The sequence below is a fragment of the Centruroides sculpturatus genome, unplaced genomic scaffold (assembly GCF_000671375.1).
Source record: "Centruroides sculpturatus isolate CEXI.00-Female unplaced genomic scaffold, Cexi_2.0 scaffold74, whole genome shotgun sequence".
NCBI lineage: Eukaryota > Metazoa > Arthropoda > Arachnida > Scorpiones > Buthidae > Centruroides > Centruroides sculpturatus.
This window is the reverse complement of record NW_019384309.1, coordinates 159,390-178,769: the sequence shown is the minus strand read 5'-3', so window position 1 is coordinate 178,769 and position 19,380 is coordinate 159,390. Positions and strand designations below refer to the sequence as shown.

General features: G+C 35.7%; 1 protein-coding gene across 3 annotated transcripts; it reads right to left on the bottom strand.

Moving 5' to 3' along the window:
• Nucleotides 1–906: 906 nt before the first annotated feature.
• On the bottom strand, nucleotides 907–16,946 carry LOC111620556 (otopetrin-2-like). Of its 3 annotated transcripts, none has more exons than XM_023362510.1 (7): nucleotides 16,871–16,946; nucleotides 4,694–4,982; nucleotides 4,496–4,622; nucleotides 4,222–4,420; nucleotides 2,502–2,656; nucleotides 2,205–2,427; nucleotides 907–2,124 (listed from the first exon to the last, which is right to left on the bottom strand). In XM_023362510.1, the coding sequence occupies exons 2-7, from the start codon at nucleotides 4,969–4,971 to the stop codon at nucleotides 1,157–1,159; spliced, it is 1,950 nt and encodes a 649-aa protein (XP_023218278.1). In that variant the 5' UTR covers nucleotides 4,972–4,982; nucleotides 16,871–16,946; the 3' UTR covers nucleotides 907–1,156. The 3 variants fall into 3 exon arrangements, with proteins under 3 accessions (XP_023218278.1, XP_023218260.1, XP_023218270.1); XM_023362492.1 differs by lacking the exon at nucleotides 16,871–16,946 and adding an exon at nucleotides 15,802–15,951; XM_023362502.1 differs by lacking the exon at nucleotides 16,871–16,946 and adding an exon at nucleotides 11,117–11,246.
• Between the last annotated feature and the right edge of the window lie 2,434 nt (nucleotides 16,947–19,380).

Sequence of the window (19,380 nt, the reverse complement as noted above, 5' to 3'; positions counted from 1 at the left end):
TCGTCTTTTTAGATTGCCAAACAGCATAAAAATGGCGTCGAAATCGTACCACTTGCATGCGCCTGGTAACGTTTACATACAAATGGCATAATGCTCTTGCAAACTACCAGAGATTTGCAAGCAGTTTGCATGAGTTTTTAGGCGTTAGATTTCAGTTCGAATGTGGTCATCACTTATACTAATTGTATAACTGCGTAACAAAGCCCATTTCATTGTTCTATCTATACTGGGGGGGGTGCACAGAGCATAGCTGCATCCCTAGACTCGTACCTAGGTAGTAAGACATTCCAGAACCCCCCACTATTCGTCACACTATTTAGAAGTGTTAGACTTATAACGCCTTCTTTGATTGTAGTAAAAGCCTGTCTGAACGTAGCCTTAGACACCCTGAAAATTCCGAGGCTTAGTGAGGCACACCCCTGAAAAACCGGTTAGTGAGGCACACCCCCCTCGATCTTCGGAATTTTCAGAAATGGCTTAGTGTTATTTTTATTAAAAATTTAGGATTGTGGACTTTAAACACAGTAATAATCTATAAAATGAATCATATAGAACATAAATATTGTGCCAAATATCACTTCCTTCAAGTTAATTTAGAACAATAAAGATTTTGATTCAATCAAAGAAACCTCCCGGATATTCTACTTATATAGAAATGCCAGACAACTCTGACGAAAGAATTGTGTCAGATGAATGAATAAAGATAATTCTACACCATAGAAAATATGTATTTTCATACTAAAACTAGATACAGTAGGGTACTCGAGCTTAGGAGCACCCTCTCAATTTTTCCCTACAAGAAAAAAACAATGCTTGGCTCATTAAATTATAAAAAATAAAACTAAAATACACTTAATTATGTTTTATTGCATGTAAAAAGTAATTTTTACATAAAGTATATGACGAGAATATTAAAAAAAAAATGATTATAAAATATATAAGATAATTGTATTTTTTTACAGGATGCTCATGATCTATTTCTTATACATTTATTATATTTTTAAAAACGTGGCAGAAAAATCTCTAAATCCACGAAAATTCAAGTTTAAAAAATACATATCGAAGCTGCTTGCATGCTTAAAATACTCGCGTGTTGGAATTGCTTGTTACGTAGAAGAAACTATGCAACTAGCTTGCATGAAAGCTTAACTTAGTTTCAGAAATCTTCCAAGACTTTGTATGATCTTTTCCAAGATTCCATCAAAGATGCGGAGGAATGGAATCTGTAGAACACAACTAGAGGAAGAGCAATTCGAGAAAGTACACCCCACGGTAAATCGCCATAGAATTGCATTTGCAGTTGTGTTGCCAGGCGGTCCTGTGTTAAAAACGACTCCATCAGCCACAATACCAAATTAGCAAATACCAAAAAAGTCACTATTTGACGGCCCGGTTTAGATCTGTTGAATTCGGTATTTGGACTACTGCTTTTCCTTCCCACCTGATGAGCAAAGAGGGACTGAACACAAGCCTGTATGACCATGAATGCCCCATCTAAAAACAGAATGATATAACGAGAGCTTAGTAAATTGGTACCACCAACGATCATGTTCAGGAAGCCAAAAGCAAAGACTGCAAGAAGGCCCACGTTTTGCAAGAGGCTGTGTAGTTCCTGAGGCTTGCGTGATCTCGTTCGTACTTTGTGTATTTGAAAGATACCAAGAATAGTCGCCAGAGCCGAAATTATCAATACGGCGCAGTGCATTGTGGTCAGTGCTATAATAGTGTCGTACTGGAATTTCTTTTCGTGTGACAGTACGAAGAATAGAATCAGGACAATGATCCCTGCGACTAAGAGGAGTAAACCCAAGAATAGCCCTTTGCTCGATCCTTGACAGTCAATATTCAGATTGCCAAATGATTTCCTACGTTTTGTAATTCTTGGATCGTAATCTACTGAACTACAAAGGGACTTTCTGGATACTCTAGTGTTATCCAAATTCTCCCATAAGAAGTAGATGACGGCAGCTGACAACAATGAATATTGTACGATGCAAGGGGATAAGTAAGGTAGAGATTTCTCCCATATAACTCCAATAGATGTATTTTGCAAACAATAATAAACTTCCAGAACATCTTCCATTGCTTGATCGTCAGTTCTGTGCCACCAACAATCTTTAGACCCTAAATTTGTGGATAAAACTCGTATAGTAACCAATGAAAACTAGGGATATCTCTAGTGTAATAAAGGAAATTTGACTTACAGAAAGAGATGTGGCCTCCTTTCTTGTCTAAAGTATGCAAAGAAATATTGGGATTTCTAGTAGGATCTGGAAAATTTAATGTTGCATTGTGGTGGAAGTGGGTCACTTGCATCCAATAAAACGAAGATTCGAAGAAGAGTAGACGTAGCCATATTGCTAAATTAGCTGCCATTAAATGCATGAGAGCCACGTGACGGAACCATCCCAATGCTTGTAACAAATCCTGTGTGCAAGAGGTGTACGTGATAAGATTTCAATCAATTTTGGGTAATTTAGGACAAAAGAATGTCTACTCACTTGAGCATTCATAAAGAGGAAATGCATTTGAAGAAACGTGAATAAACCACGAAGGAATGGTTGTGCCAAGTTCAGTTCGTTCATGCAATTATCTTCTATGGTGAATATCGTTCCTATTTCTAGTCCCGTTGATATCAGTGTTCCAAGTCCAAATGCTGTAAAATAAACAAAAGAAAATGTCACTTTGGAAGGATATTTCTCAATTTAAATAAGCAAAAATTAAAAGATCCAACTACATAATATATCAAACTCGAAGATCGCGATGCATTCCCATCTTTAAAGTTGCAAGGATACGAATTTGACACTATCATGTTGCTTTACATGAGCATCCTCAAGCCATAAAAGAGTTATCTGGACACTGTTATCATCATAAATTGAGATGATATTGGATCGTTCCTCTTTCAAAACCTGCCCATAAGTGCCCGAGTGGATAACACCACTGAACAGTGGTCGTGTGTTTGCGCTTCGTCAACGTGCTGTTTTCCGGGTTTCTTCGCGTTTCTAACACCTAAATAGGAGCCATTTTCCATTGAAAATCCTCATAATCCTCATTGAATAAATATTTTCTGTGGTTTCTTGACTTGAAGCACGAACCAAGATCATTTTTACAAGGTCAATGCCATTGAAGGTTAAGATTTTTGGAAATGGTTATTAATAATTACTTCACACGCAGATTCCTGTCTGTAACGCAATGAATTGACTAATTCATTTTTAATGAATTAATTGACGTGGATGATGTCTTAATTACGTGATTAATGAACTTCATTGCCACCGAGAACATTTCTTGTAAACCCAAGAATAGCCCTTTGCCAGTCTGTCTGAAGTCGTTTCCCATTTTTCAAACTCGTGCCAACACACCCTATCCTGGGTCAGCCCATTAGTCATGGGTAGAGTTGTGGCAGGACATATTTTTAGTTGAGGAATAAGAGCAATAATTTCAACCTCGTTTATATTCTGTGCGGCAAGACCGCTGCTGATCCGGTTGAAAAGCTACCCTCCGTGGATGTTCAGACGAGCAGAGTGCCGAATGTCTTGGTTTTTTCCAACTTCCTGTGGACCCAACACAATAGTTATTTCAGGTCTCGTGCTGGGTGACCATTCTACAAGAGACATAACTGATTGCCCATTGATTTTTTGGTTAGATAGCCATTTTATCGCAATAATAATCCTCCATATGCTTCTTCAAGACCGAATTGCCCTTGATCCCCACCTTTAGAACCTGTGTTCCGAATCTTAAACGCGATTTTCAATGCTAAATCTGTCCTATATGCACTTGTATGGCCCGTCATGGGTCGATCAGGCCCATAACGATGTTAAATGAGGGACGAGATTGGACGTATCCGGATCAACTCACCCATGAAAAAATCACATTCAGATCAATTTACAAGTGACTAATCTAGTGATTAGTCACCCGAATATAGGAAAAAATATATAATTAAACTACATAATAATGATTTTACGGAGGTGCTAAACACAATTTAAAAAAAGTATGTCGAAATTATTTTTATAATAAAGTTCTAACTGTGTGTGGCAACCCGAACGAATCCTTATTGTTTACTCGAAGATTAATACACCAAATCCATCTTTCGGTAGGTCACGCTGCTTAGTCATAAGGATATGAACGTTTATCAACCACACCCAACTATTGTATAGCCGTGTGACGCAGCTAACGAGGGTGGTAATTCTAAAGGGTTGTAATAATTGTAAAGGATTCTCTTACCCACGGCTCCTAATCTTAAATAGATGTAAATTTCAGAGCTGTAGTAGCAGGTTTTCTTCTTGAAGGGTGCCAGGTCGTCGTTAACGTTATCCGAGCGATCCCCACCTGTCAAATTCGGGCATTTATCCACCATCATGGTTATGTATATGCCCAAGAGGCATATAATCGCTCCACCAACTATGAACGTGTAGAGGTAACCCTAGATTAAAGAATAATTTGGATTAAATTGCCAAATTTAGCCAAAGAAAGGGAAATTTTATCGTAGTTTTCATACGTGAAAGTAAAATAGGGATATTTGGTTGTCGAGGACTTCGCTGAACGTCATAATGGCCGATGCCACGATCAGCAATCGAGCGTATAAACTGCTTAACAGTCGAATGAGCTCCGATTTCGTCTTGTTCCTATGGTAAAAGAACCTTATAAATGGGATTATTCAATAGAAATTTAACTTAAAAAAACGTATTGTTTGAACCTGTTTGAACGACGTTTGGGAATGTCGAGTTCGCCATTTTTGTCCAAACACTCTCCTGCCGGTAGTGTTGCTGCATTTGTTTTTTCTGTGGAGCCGATATCCGAGGCGCTGCTACCTCGTGAGGGTGGTGACGTTACGTCGGGTGGAGGGGGAAACGAAGGTGGGGGTGGAGGAGGAGGTGTCATTCCCGAAAGAGGAGTATCAGTCTTCTCTGTGTTTAACTTCTTCGTATTGTCCTTGTCTTTGTACATTTCGTGTGGTCTGTGATATCTTGACATCTTGCTACGATCTGTAACGTGAAAAAAGTAATTAATAGCGTATGGACGCATACATTAACACGTACGAATCAGCACGTAAGTACAGGCATACAAACGTACTATAAGTTAAATGATTTATAACGTAAAGAAGTCACATAAAAGCGTAACAATTTACGTACCGTTACGTTATTGTTACGCTCGTGTAAACATTAGACTCACTTTACTAATTTAAACTTAATTTTAATGGGATAAGGACATGAAATGGTAACTAAACACAGCATTTTTTAATACAATACCATCTCTGAATCTCCCTCTTCCTATCTGGGTCTAAGTTTCTTTGTGTACGTGCATATTTTGGTAAGGATAAAGAATTCGAGGGAAAGGGAGACGTAGGGAGTTTCCCTCTTCTGTTTTATATTAGGGAAATTTCTATTCCCTATTATGCCCTAGGAGTCAGCCTGGATGGATCCGAACCCACGACTTTCTTCCTCAAAACAGTGCCAAGTCAGAATAGCCTTCGGTAGAGCAGTTAATGCATTAAATTTAGTTTATTGTCCCTCATTTAACAGATAAAACACCAGTTTAAATAAGGACTTACGCAACTCTGTATAAGGTCATTGCTGTATATATTTAAGAGGCAAACACAGTAAAATGATTTATAACAGATATTTTAATTCGAGAATTTGTAAATATTAAACAATTATAAACGATATTTTTTGAACAATATCACATCCGTATAACGATTTTAACTGCCAACCGTTTGTCGAATTTAAACAATGTATTATTGAAGACAACGACCTAAACTGCCAATTCAATTGAATAATTCGAGGGAGAACAATGAAGATACAAGTATTTATCGTAATAAACCTTGACAGATATTTGATTTTTAAATCCTATTATTAATGCAAGGGAGGGAGCATCTTACATTGTTGCTACGAAGTTCCTCCTTTAAAACCAGAAGGATTTTTACATACACAGCTGTATTTTCTGTGTTTAAATATAGTTTAATGCCTCTCGTTACGTTTTATAAAATAATTGATGTAAATTAAAGCAAAATATACACAAATTTGGCATGGATCCAACGCAAGTAGTCAAGAGAACAATCATCTTAAGAGGGAAGTAGTTAAGTTGGTGCTTTGTATTAAAGCCTTTAATATTAAGAAAATTTCTATTTTAAGAAGTTAAATTTTATTCAAATTCTATTTTTTTACTTGCAGAAAATTATATTAGGGCTGAAATTTAAGCAATTCCTTCTTAATTTAGGGCTAGAAAGTCGTGCTTTCGAGTCGGTTTTTCTCAGCATCACTGCATCTAACAGGGACATAAGATAAGCAAGCTCTAGGGTCACCAACTAAAAGCCCTCTTATTATTTACTGTAAGGAAAGGGCCACTAAATCATAAGTTTCTTTGGAGTGGAGAGGAATGGAGATGATGATTATGGAGAAGAATGGAGATGATGATCGTGGAGAAGAATGGAGATGATGATCANCTTTTTTTTACAGTAATCGCTAGGGAAACCAATATGGCGCCGCAATGATGGCATTGCACTTGTTTTTTACCGTTTTAAAAATTATTTTTAAAAAAATACATGAAATCTAACAATAGCTTTAAGGAGAATTGAGGTATTATCATTATAACAAATTTTCTACGAAATAATAAGTTATATTTAATATTTAAATCTCATTTTAACTGTTTTCTACATGAAATTACCTACATTCCTCACCCATTTATAAAAAGAATTATAAGTTCCTCTTGAGTAGCATCCGACTTGAAGCATCATAAAACACTTTCCAACTCTCTTACACCAAAGTATCAAAATTAAGAATGGATATTTGGCAATTCGTAACATGCTAATGCAGAAATTTCATAAGAAAAACTTCAATAGAAGAGAGAAAATTAAACATTCTAACAACTGTTTAAATAATAATAAACAGTTTTGTTTATTCAGGTGGAAGAATTTCTAGGAAGCAGACTGAATTTGAAGTTTATCAGACTTTGAGGAAGGAACTTTATCCAGACACGTAACACCTGCACTACTTTAACAAAGACCACACAATTGCGTTAATATGAAGACAGAAAACAGACATTTTCGTGTCATCAAGAAGAGATTTTTTTTTCCTAAAAGCCTTCATTTGTAATCCATTCGTAGAAGTGGTTGTGTTGCAATCAATTGAAAAGGAAAATAGGATCTTGTAATGAAGAGTTTAATTCACCACGAATGTCCTGCATGTCCACGAATGTCCAAGAAGGAGCAATGAGTTATAATGATTTTCGTACAGGATTTAAACCTGAAATAATGGAAATATATTATTATTAATTAATCATTAATGGCTCTTGAACATTCTGCAAACCACTTCACTGTCAATAACGTGGAAATCAAGATGTTATTTAAAAATATGTGGTCATCATCTCTTTTGTTCTGGAATGTCTTATCGAACCGTCTGCAAGATGATCAAACAATTACTTATAGATATACAAGCATTTGTTTGTATCTCTGAACAATAATCTCTTTGAATATCCTAATTTTGTCTGATGTTAACACAACTATTCTTCTTCTTTGAGCTATATTTCTAATTTGTATATTTAAGTTCTGCATCTGTTTAATGTTATTTTTGATATTAAGTTTGTGTTTAGTTTTTTTTCTTTCTTCCTGTTGGGACCAGACGTTCTCGAACAAACACTTATTCCGCACTTTCACGACTTTCAAGTCTTGCTCATTACAATGCAATATTCAAGAGACAATGTTCATTTAGGATCTTTGCACCTCATCAGTTGCCATTTAATTGTATTTTTAGTGTTGTTTGCAAGTCTCACGTTGTTCATGGGCACAGTTGAATTTGCTCAGAAACTGAACGAGCCGCAGCTCGGAGCATGGCGTCGTGGCCTTAGGGCCTCACAATTTTTATATCTACCTGGTGGAGGGAAAGGCCTGTTATATGTTCTAGCTTAAGTCCACAACAAACAAGATCTCGCTCATAAAAAGCATTTTAAACTCGAAAATCTTTGAAAATTCATCTTAAATTACATTCAGCCACTCGAGAAGCGGAAACACACAACGAATTGTGGAGCAATCTCTGACTAATTTACGAATAAATTAACGCATTTGTGTTACAACATGCAAATCTCTAGTTACGTGAGAGCACGTCTGCTCGTGCAGCGGAGTAAAATTTCCTCTTCGAATCGTCTCGCAACCCTCCCAGACGTTACATTGTTTGGGTGGTTCCGAGAAGGCGGTTCCCCTTAATTTAATTTTTACTTCCATTCTTCGGGTTCATAAGAAAGGGAAAGTATGAAAAGACAAACAAAACGGATGATTGCCTCACTTCATTATCGAGGACCATTCATAATCGTTGGAATAATTCCAGAAAGGTCTGACGATGCATAAACTGTGTACGTGCTGACGTACGGAAGGTATCGTATGAAAGGTAAATATGAAAAAAGTCATTTGGAGAGAAGACATGGAGGAACTCAAACCACCAAAAATGCCCTTCCATCGGAGGTTGTCTCATTCTTTGGCCTTTATGAATTTCTTATCTACGAAGTCTCATTGCAGATTCGTAAACAGTCGGTGAGTCAATCGATTTATTTGTGTTTTATCCGAATTTTTTCGGTCCTTTTGTGGTTTTTTTCTCTAAAAAATTCGAGTTTGTGATGTTTTCATTTTTTTTTTTGGTGGAATTTATTTCAATTATCGGGTGTAAACATCAAGAAAATTTAACTTTTGGGCGCTTTTCTACCTTATTTTTTGGTGAGGAAAATCCGAATTTCTTTGTTTTCTTTGTTAGGAAAATGTAAATTAATGTGGAAAATTGAAAAGGGAAATTTCTCTTTCATTTGTTTTTTCTTTTCATTTGTTGTCTTCAATTTTTTTGAAGGAGAGAGTAAAATTTTATGTATGTAGTGTGGAGGGGCAGGATTTTGTTTACCCACTTTGAAGCTTAATAACTTCTGTTCCCTTTGTCGAAAATTTCTGAAATTTTGTAGGAAGGTTTGTGTATTAGATGGTTTGATGCTGTCAAAGTTTGGTGGTTAAAGGTCAAGGGGTTGGAGAGATAGAGGGGATCGCGTATCGTATCTCGAGTGAGGTGGGAATTAATAATATTACTCGTTATTAGTATTTACAAATTTTTTATAAAACACATCTCTACCTTCAAAATTAAGCTTTCTGCCACTTTCTAACAATTAAAAATATAATTTTTTTACAAAAAAACTCGTAACAGATGGCGTTACACACAATTTTAACTTTTTTGCCGGAAAAGTTAAGCAACTGGTCGCTGAATTAGTATTTTTTTTTCATCACTGAAAATAATTTATTTTCTGGAAAAAAAATGAAAAATGCCAACTTTATTATAGAATATAAAACTGTAATTTTAAGAAATATTCAATTAAATATTTGTAATTTATTATTTTATCACAATTAATTGAATTGACACTAAAATGTCTTAATTTATACTGAAAATTTAGCGTATAGAAAATGAATAATTTTAGTTATTTTATGGAGAATTTATAGTAATGTTAATGAAGTAGAAGGAAAATTTCATGTTTATTTTCAATATTTTAAAGCAAATTTACACGAATTTTAGGGAATTAAGAGGTAAATTTACACGAATTTTAGGGAATTAAGAGGTAAATTTACACGAATTTTAAAAAATTAAGAGATAAATTTACACGAATTTTAGGGAATTAAGAGGTAAATTTACACGAATTTTAAAAAATTAAGAGGTAAATTTACACGAATTTTAGGGAATTAAGAGGTAAATTTACACGAATTTTAAAAAATTAAGAGGTAAATTTACACGAATTTTAGGGAATTAAGAGGTAAATTTACACGAATTTTAAAAAATTAAGAGGTAAATTTACACGAATTTTAGGGAATTAAGAGGTAAATTTACACGAATTTTAAAAAATTAAGAGGTAAATTTACACGAATTTTAGGGAATTAAGAGGTAAATTTACACGAATTTTAAAAAATTAAGAGGTAAATTTACACGAATTTTANATTAAACAATTATAAACGATATTTTTTGAACAATATCACATCCGTATAACGATTTTAACTGCCAACCGTTTGTCGAATTTAAACAATGTATTATTGAAGACAACGACCTAAACTGCCAATTCAATTGAATAATTCGAGGGAGAACAATGAAGATACAAGTATTTATCGTAATAAACCTTGACAGATATTTGATTTTTAAATCCTATTATTAATGCAAGGGAGGGAGCATCTTACATTGTTGCTACGAAGTTCCTCCTTTAAAACCAGAAAGATTTTTACATACACAGCTGTATTTTCTGTGTTTAAATATAGTTTAATGCCTCTCGTTACGTTTTATAAAATAATTGATGTAAATTAAAGCAAAATATACACAAATTTGGCATGGATCCAACGCAAGTAGTCAAGAGAACAATCATCTTAAGAGGGAAGTAGTTAAGTTGGTGCTTTGTATTAAAGCCTTTAATATTAAGAAAATTTCTATTTTAAGAAGTTAAATTTTATTCAAATTCTATTTTTTTACTTGCAGAAAATTATATTAGAGCTGAAATTTAAGCAATTCCTTCTTAATTTAGGGCTAGAAAGTCGTGCTTTCGAGTCGGTTTTTCTCAGCATCACTGCATCTAACAGGGACATAAGATAAGCAAGCTCTAGGGTCACCAACTAAAAGCCCTCTTATTATTTACTGTAAGGAAAGGGCCACTAAATCATAAGTTTCTTTGGAGTGGAGAGGAATGGAGATGATGATTATGGAGAAGAATGGAGATGATGATCGTGGAGAAGAATGGAGATGATGATCATGGAGAGGAATGGAGATGATGATCGTGGAGAGGAATGGGGAGATGATGATTATGGAGAGGAATGGAGATGATGATTATAGAGAAGAATGGAGATGATGATCATGGAGAGGAATGGAGATGATGATTATGGAGAGGAGTAAGAGGTTCTTTGAATTGTAAAGGAAGATCTAGATCCTAATGGTAATTTTAAAGAATAGCATGCAAGAGCTCAAGTTTGCCTCATAATTAAGACTTTTTTTAAATAAATATTTTAGTTTTCTGCGTTAATTTACAAACAACCAAACATGCCGCACACCATACAAAGCTACATTAATTGTCTAATTTATAAAAATAATTGTAAAAAAAAAGAAAAAAATATGTAAAACCAAACCTCCTTATGAAAGAAGAGAGAAAAGAATGGTATTTTCTGGGTGAACGATCTACAAATGAGCCATATTTTTATAAGATCACGCCTCTTAACACACAAAATATAATGTACAAACTGCTACATCATCAACATGAATACGTTTAAGCTATATATAAAGTAATGTATTCTCGGTGTTGTATGGTTTATGACACTCCCAATCTTTGTATAATTATCTTATTATTATTAGATAATATTTTCGTCCTTGAATAATTTATTACGGTTAAGAAAAGAAAAAAATATATAGTTTATAAAGAAAAATCTTAATTGACGAGACGTCATTTTTATGTTTTGAGCGCATTAGATTTCAATTCATTTCTTATTTTTTTTTTTTTTAATTAATTAAAGCTTCACCATTTTACTACAGTTTATATAAATATATTTTGTATGTTTTCTAACTACAAAATCTTTATTATAACTCTTCTTATTCACAGTACAAGAACACAAGATTATGTCATACAATCGATTTTTTTAAGACCTTCTCTATTTAAATGCGTAAAATTATTTAAAAAGTAGTACCTAAATATGTTAGATTACTAAAAAATTCCTTCACAAATGCATAAAATGGTTAAAAAGTCCCTCTTGTGTAACTAAAGCCCCTTGTAAGCACGTAAAATGGCTGAAATGTTTCCCTCTTAAATATGTGAAATGGCTTTGAAAAATTGCCCCAAAAATATGCGAAACTGCTGAGGGAAAATTGCCCCAAAAAATACGCGGACTGCTTTGAAAAATTTCCCCAAAAATATGTGAAACTGCTCGAGGAAAATTGCCCCAAAAAATACGCGGACTGCTTTGAAAAATTTCCCCAAAAATATGTGAAACTGCTCGAGGAAAATTGCCCCAAAAAATACGCGGACTGCTTTGAAAAATTGCCCAAAAAATACGCAGACTGCTTTGAAAAATTGCCCAAAACATCTGAAATTGCTCTGAAAATTGCCCCAAAAATATGTGAAACTGCTTGAAAAGTCCCGAAACAAGTAAAATGACTGAAAACTTCCCTCTTAATCATGTAAAACGACCAAGAAAATCCCCTTCCTCCACAAGAACCTGTGAAAAACGATGGACTTCGCTATAAGATCTTGTGTTAAGGATTAATCTAGTGTGCCACGGATATTTTATTCATTATTTTTATGCCGATTTCCTTATTTACAAAAGAGTATTTAAATAGTACGAGTTTACTGAATATTTTTTTCCTCGTCATTACTTGTAACTTGATGCATAAAATCTGCAAACTCGCTGCAAGAATGGAGTATTCATTAGTTTTTATACCAAGCGGCTCTTTCAAAGACACAGAAGAAACCCGAGAATATAACAGAAAATATACTTTATATTCTTCAAAATTATTAATAAAATATACGAATTAAAGCAAAAAATATCCAAGGAATAATTAATTTTTCATTTGAATAAATCAGCGGTGTGCCTGCAGCTAGTGAGGTGTGAATAACCTCGTGTTTATCTCTTGCAAATTAATTTTTCTCTACTTTTTTTGTGGAAGATTGCAAATAAAAAAAAATACACAAATTAGTTCTTCTTATTTAAGAAATAATTTCCTATATCCTGTACGCGGAGGGGATGGTCTTAATTACGATTAATTTTAATCAAGATGTTGGGGGTGGTTTTTCGTTGGAGCGGCACTCGGTGTCGGATTTACACGCTATATACGCAAGCTACAGTTTTAGGGCCTCTTCCTGTGAAGTCGAAAGCTTAATACGGCCTTCGAGACGTATCAATCTACGGTAGGGCCCTTAGGCTTTGCGTATTAAGGACCCCTCCGGCACTTCAATCTTTCACACTCACTACAGATGACATCGCACGACGTTTTTTTCACGTCTTTCCGAGCTGTAGGGCCTGGTTTTAAGGCCTAGTGTGCCTAATGGTTAAAACCGATCTGGTACCCTTCCTTGAAGGCATACAAGGATCGGGGAATTTTCCTACGAGGGCACGGATTAGGGCCTCTTCCTAATGAGGATACAGTTTAGGGCCTGACGCTTTTAAATTTATTATTATTTAATGGAGGGATAGACTAAAAATTTAAACCGACATTTAGATGAAAATGGGAGGTAAAAATCAATTTTTAAAATGACATTTTCACTTTTTTTATGTATTTCAACCAATAAAAAACCAGATTACATTTGTAGATAAGCCGCATCATTCACACTTCATCCTTTGTGTTATGACGTAAAGTCATTTGTATTCACGTCACGAAACCGTTTAGAATCGTTTGTCACGCCCAATTTTTTTAAAAATTTTGACCATAAAATGAAGCGACGATGAGATTCGACCCATTGGCACATTACTGTAAGGAATTTGTGTTCCTTGAACTGTACACTCGACATATCCTTGATGTGTTAAGGAAACGTTCTGCTCCTATCTAATCCAAGCAGGCGTGAAAAATCGACCTAGAAAAGGTCCTGCTTACTCTTTACTGTTTCTGTGTACGGGTTTTAATGTATAAAATTAGTTACAGCTACTTTCATGCCGTAAAAATTTACATTCAACATCGAGCAAACAGGATGCATTTCCTAGTTTTTGTGGAAAATACCGGGAAGTGGAGAAAAATTGCACGCGTTTACAAGGTTATAAGCAAATTTTACGCTTTAAAATACAATTTTCTGCTGCCGAAATGTATTATTTAATTGCTGATGCCCTCTTTTAATCCCTCACCACACATACTACCTATTATTTAACGAATTTGGCCCATAATTTAAATTATTTACCCCTTAAAAATACTATTTTATGAACCTAAAGAGTATTATTTAATTGATGATGCTCCCATTTATTCCCTCACCGCACGAGCTACCTCAATATTTAGTCCATGATACCCCATTGGTTTAGGTATTAACTTGGAATCATCATCATCATGAAGGGAATTCTGTACATAAAGTATAATAGTATCGAGCTGGAAGGGGGGAATAAATTTTGGTAAAATGATACACCCGGAAGATGCGTAACAGGAAAGGAAGTTATTTATGCCCGAGGCCAATCGGTTCCGGTTAGTTTCTATAATTTTAAAGAACCGGTATTTATGGTATTGGGCCTTTTAAATCGATTAAAAAACCCAACTAGATCGGACAATTTATCATTGATCTGTTTAACCTGCTATTATATAATAATACCGTTCCACATATTCTCCTCCTGGTTACCCTGAATTGTTCAGTTGCTGCTCGATTTTTCGGGAATTTTTTTTGGGGGGGGTGAAGGGTTTATTTTAAGGTTAGGTAAATTGTTAAATATTTGGCAAAAGATAGAAGAAATAATATTTTATTTGTTAATTTTTTTTTATTTTTTTATTTAGTTGCATAAAAATGGTAAAGCGTTTACTGGTCTTTGGCAAAAACGGTGGTTAATTGTAATGGGTTAAATGTGGAATGGATTAAAATAATGGTTAAAAATAGTATGGAAAATAATTTGATGCATAAAAATGGTGGTAAAATTGGATGAAGAAGGGTTCAGTGAAATGAAATGGAGGTAAAGTTGGGTGAGGGAAGGGTTTAGCGCAATAAAATGGTGGTAAAATTGAGTGAGGGAAGAGTTTGGTACAGTGAAATGGAGGTAAAGTTGGGTGAGGGAAGGATTTAGTGCAATGAAATGGTGGTAAAATTGGGTGAGAAAAGGGTTTGGTGCAATAAAATGATGGCAGAAATGAACGAGGGGAGTTTAGTGCAAAATTTAGTGAAGGGAAGGCTTTAATGAGGCAAAATTGTGGTAAAAAATTAGCGGGGAAAGCCTTTAGATGCGAAATGAGCGGAAAAAAAGCTTTAGTGGTTACAAAATGATGGAAAAACTTTACGTAAGAATTTACTGAGGTAAAATAGTAATAAAAAATAATTGCAGAAAATTTTTAGTATTGAAAACAGAGGCAAGAATCAGAGAAGAAGAAAAAAATCAGCCATACGGCAACAATTAGAGGAAAAGAGTTTAGTGGCACAAAACAGTGGTAAATATTTAATGAAGAAAAAAGTTACGGATAAAGAGCCAAAGTATTGAGATCAGTGACGTAAAAAACGTAACATAAAACGTCTTAAAAAAAGATTTCGCTAGCAAAACAACGGTTAAAAACATAAAAAAATGAATAAATTAAGCTCGCTCCTCTTGGAAATTGAAGAAGAAAAAAATGGCCGCACATCAGATTATTCAAAAATATAATTAGAAACGGGCGAAACGGGATTAAATGGGTCAAATTTAATTATTTTATATCGCTCGTGATAACATTTAATGTAGAAATATTAAAATTATAGAGATTCTAGAGCGTTACTCTACTTAGAAACTACTTAATTACACGTTTTTTTACCATTTTATTGTATAAATTCTACACCAACCAAGTTAACTAATTTATGTATGTCTTCGGAAAGACACAATTCATTTTTTTAATACCCAAATTAAACATAATTAAGTTTGTCCTTGCGACAATTCGGTAGAATGTTGTTCCACATACTTCTACACATTTACTTAATTGTATAAAGAGATTCGTCTTCATCAACATGGATTGCAACACCCAATTCTTCTATTGTTTTTAATTGTTTTCTGATAGAAGATTTGCCCCCTTAAATTGCAAATTCACCGGAAACTAATGGCGTAAAGGGGGTATTAAAATACATTTTAATTACAATTATTACGCTAATGATGATGATAAAGAATCGTTTATTACTTACGAATCTAGACGAGGGTTCCGATCTGAAACGTCATTCACCACATCACACGGCCCTTGTGTATACACGGCAGCAGCGACACATGTGTCGGGTCACAACGAATGGTTCGCTGCAAGTAGTCTCCTCTTTCTAACTGAACGTTCAGCTCGCATCAAAGACCTGTTGCTAGTATTGTGACGTCACTAAACGATGCACTAAACAAGCTTCACGCGGTTTTTTAGAACGTAATTTCTCCTCCAATGGCGATTTTTTACAGATTAAACTGGTAACAAGCGGTAAAAAAAATGGGCTAAAAATAGTACGGGGGCATAAATCTTGGGGGTGGAAATAGGGATATAAACAATGGCAACTTTTTATTAATATAAACTTACATACACGTAAAACTTCTTTGTGGTGTGTATGTATTAGGGCCTTCCGTAAGAATTATAAGCCTCGGTATTGTAACTAGGGCCTATATTAGAAGGCCCGAATACGAAATTCGCTGCGGTAAAGGAGAATACACCTACACTCACCCCCTGTACCATTATGGATTTAGACTCTAGTCGTGTTGCAGTATTGTATCAATATATTTTTCTTATACTTGAATTGTTTTCTTAATTTCTTTATTTACAACAGTAAGGGCCCGTGAGCTCTCGGTATGAGTTCATAGTGTAAGGGGCGCGAAGTGGCACGAGAATAATGCCCGTGAGCTCTCACTACGAGTGGTTGAAGGGCACGAGGAGACGTGGGAATAACGCCCCATGAACTCTCACTTCGAGTTTACAGTGTAAGGGGCCCATGAGCTCACAATAAGAGCTCATGGGCGGTTAGAGACAGTGGTAGCGCGTCATAGCTTCACGGGACTCATACGAATTTGAATTAGGGGGCCCACGTACAGTGTACTTCCTTATAAAAGATTGGTTCGGGGGCAATTGCCGTTTTTGCCCAAAAGATAACGCGCCACTGATTAGAGAAAGACGCGTCTTGAGGCCCGTATTGACGTAACCCCTTCGCCATTGCCCCTGTAAGTGATCATACTCATGAAAAAAGTAAAGAAAAACTCTCATAGCATGACTAAAAGATATTTATTTACCTTACTCCTTATCGTGACGTCAGATCTTGTTGCCTTAACCGCTGTTTATTTTCTTCTTTCCCCCCTCTTCAAAATATTTTCGTCACACCAAAGCATCAAGATACCAAAAACGATACATTAAAGCCAATTAAGTAATTAAGTTTTAATTGTGCTACGTCATAATTACGTTCCGTCGAGTGCAATGAACATGAAGGGGTTCCTTAATCCGGCATTTTGCCAGCTCGTAACCCATTAAACACGATTGATTGCGCACGCGTTCGTTTAGTCCCCCCCTCTGTAAGGATTTGGAAGTTAATAAACGTTAGTAAGGTCGTTGGAAGGGGATCGAACCCGCGACTTTGAGCGTGAAAATATTCAATGGAAAGTGCACCCCGACACATCAAACACTAGGATATTTATTTAAAGGACACACAAATGTGTCCGGGGTGTAGGCGTGTGGGTGTATAGAGGTCGAAATGCTATCTGTTGTAGCTGTTAGTGGCCGTTACCGTATGGTTGTCTGTCTGTCTGTGTTTTTTTTTAGTCGTTTAATTATATTATTTCGCTTCTGGTTTTGATTACATCGCTTTATTTAATTTAAAACCTGTAAACGGCGGCCATCCTTTTCCAGCAACATTCTAAAGGGAAATTTATGCAAAATAACCGTCTGTGGCCGTTGTTTACAGGTTTGACTGTACTGTAAAGTACAGGGCATAAGTTCAAGTGGCGTAATAAATGTACTGTACGTTTAATAAGTGATGGGTTCTTAACCACGTTCTGAAACATTTGGGTAAAACCTAAATCTATGTGGGCCTATAGCTGTCTAGGCCTTCGATTCTAGATGAAGTGGGCCCTATGACTAGAGATAGAAAAGGCATAGCAAGCCTATTTGGCGCGAGTTTGTTTTGTTTATATATATTTTTAAGACTTTCAGAAGGGCCCTACATTTATGACCGAACCGGATCTATATACAAATTAGGCATAGGACCTGGCGCTAGGGGCCATAAGTGGAAATCCGGTCTAAATAGAGGTTGTGGGCCTCGTAGAATTGGAATATTTTTTTAATATTTTTTTTATTTTATGCATCAGTATTTTTGACTTACTTAGAAGAAGAAAGTCACAATGCACAGCTGAGTGACCCGTTGGATGCCACGCGATTTAAAAATATAATAAAAATAATAAAATTAACAATTTCCGTTTCCGGTTCTAATCCGTTATTGTTAGACGTCAAATACGTATGACGTGAGACGAGAACGTTTAAACGTCATCTTCCATTTTGTTTGATTGAATACTAAAAAAATAATAATAATAATGAATATAATCGTATATTAACACGTGAATATAATTCTTTTGACCTCTAATTCCACGAAAACACGAGACACGAGGCCCTACTAACCCTCTACTATAAGGATTTTGGCTCCTATAATGATCACAGTGTGAGTGTGAGTCCTCGAAAACGTGTTTTTCGGGCCTCACAACTTAGGTCCACAAGTTTAAATCTGGTCCATAAGAGGCCCTCCTGTCTCTACAAAATCATAATAAATTTAAAAGTTGTGGCCTTAAATTACATCCTTCTGAAGGCTGGATGACGATGACCAAGTGATGGGCCTGGTATCGAATTCGAACGGGTGGAAAGGCCCCGCCATTCACCACCCGACCGCCCATTGTGGGCCTAAACGAACACATAACGGGCTTGCTTAAAAGGCCCTCTTGGTGAGTGACGGGATCTTTCCACCCGTCCGAATTCGATACCAGGACCACCGGAGCGGCAGCCTTCAGCAGGATGTAATTTAAGGCCACAAACTTTTAAACGTATTATGATTTTGTAGAGACACGAGGGCCTCTTACGCAGTTTAGTAAATTATTTTCATAACAGATGGCGCCACTCCAGCTTTTATTGACGGTTTTATGAAAATATATTGAATACGAAACTACGTCTTTGTATAATAATAGAAATAGGGTGCGTTCGTAAAGTCGAACGAGTCGTAAAGTACAAATTTTACTCAGCGCGCATGCTCAATGTTCCAAACGAAACTCTATAAAGAAATTCACGAAGGAAAGATGAATAATTAATCACGTTAATTACTCTAAGAATCATTTATAAATTCGATTTTAGAAACGGACATTTTGTCGTGAACGAATCGGTGGCAATAAAGAACAACGATGACGTCATTCTCGTTTAACTCGTTCGACTTTACGAACGCAATCCGTTCGTCATGGCAACGTAGCAGACGACGTCACGTCAGAAAAGTTCGTCTGCTCTTCGAAAGGCGGCAGAGGAAGGCCTTAATGGTAAAATTTCCGTCGTTTTATCGAATTAAGGCAACGATTAAACCTCTTTATAAGGAAAAGTGAGTATTTGCCGCTAGAACCGCGTAACACGCTCGGCCATTACTGTCTTTGGACGTCTGTGATTGGCCAATTCAAATCGGTGGTGGATCAAGGCTCGGAGGGCCCAAGAGCGAGTTAGTTTTGAGACCCCTTTATTCTAAATACGAAGTAATGCTATTTATTACTGATCATTCAATACT

Excerpts from the sequence above, each read along its gene's own strand:
- LOC111620556 (XM_023362510.1), bottom strand. The coding sequence starts at position 4,971 with ATGTCAAGATATCACAGACCACACGAAATGTACAAAGACAAGGACAAT. Across the intron at positions 2,657-4,221 it reads TTTAAGATTAGGAGCCGTGG|CATTTGGACTTGGAACACTG; the intron begins GTAAGAGAATCC and ends TTTATTTTACAG. Across the intron at positions 2,125-2,204 it reads AGGAGGCCACATCTCTTTCT|GGTCTAAAGATTGTTGGTGG; the intron begins GTAAGTCAAATT and ends CCACAAATTTAG.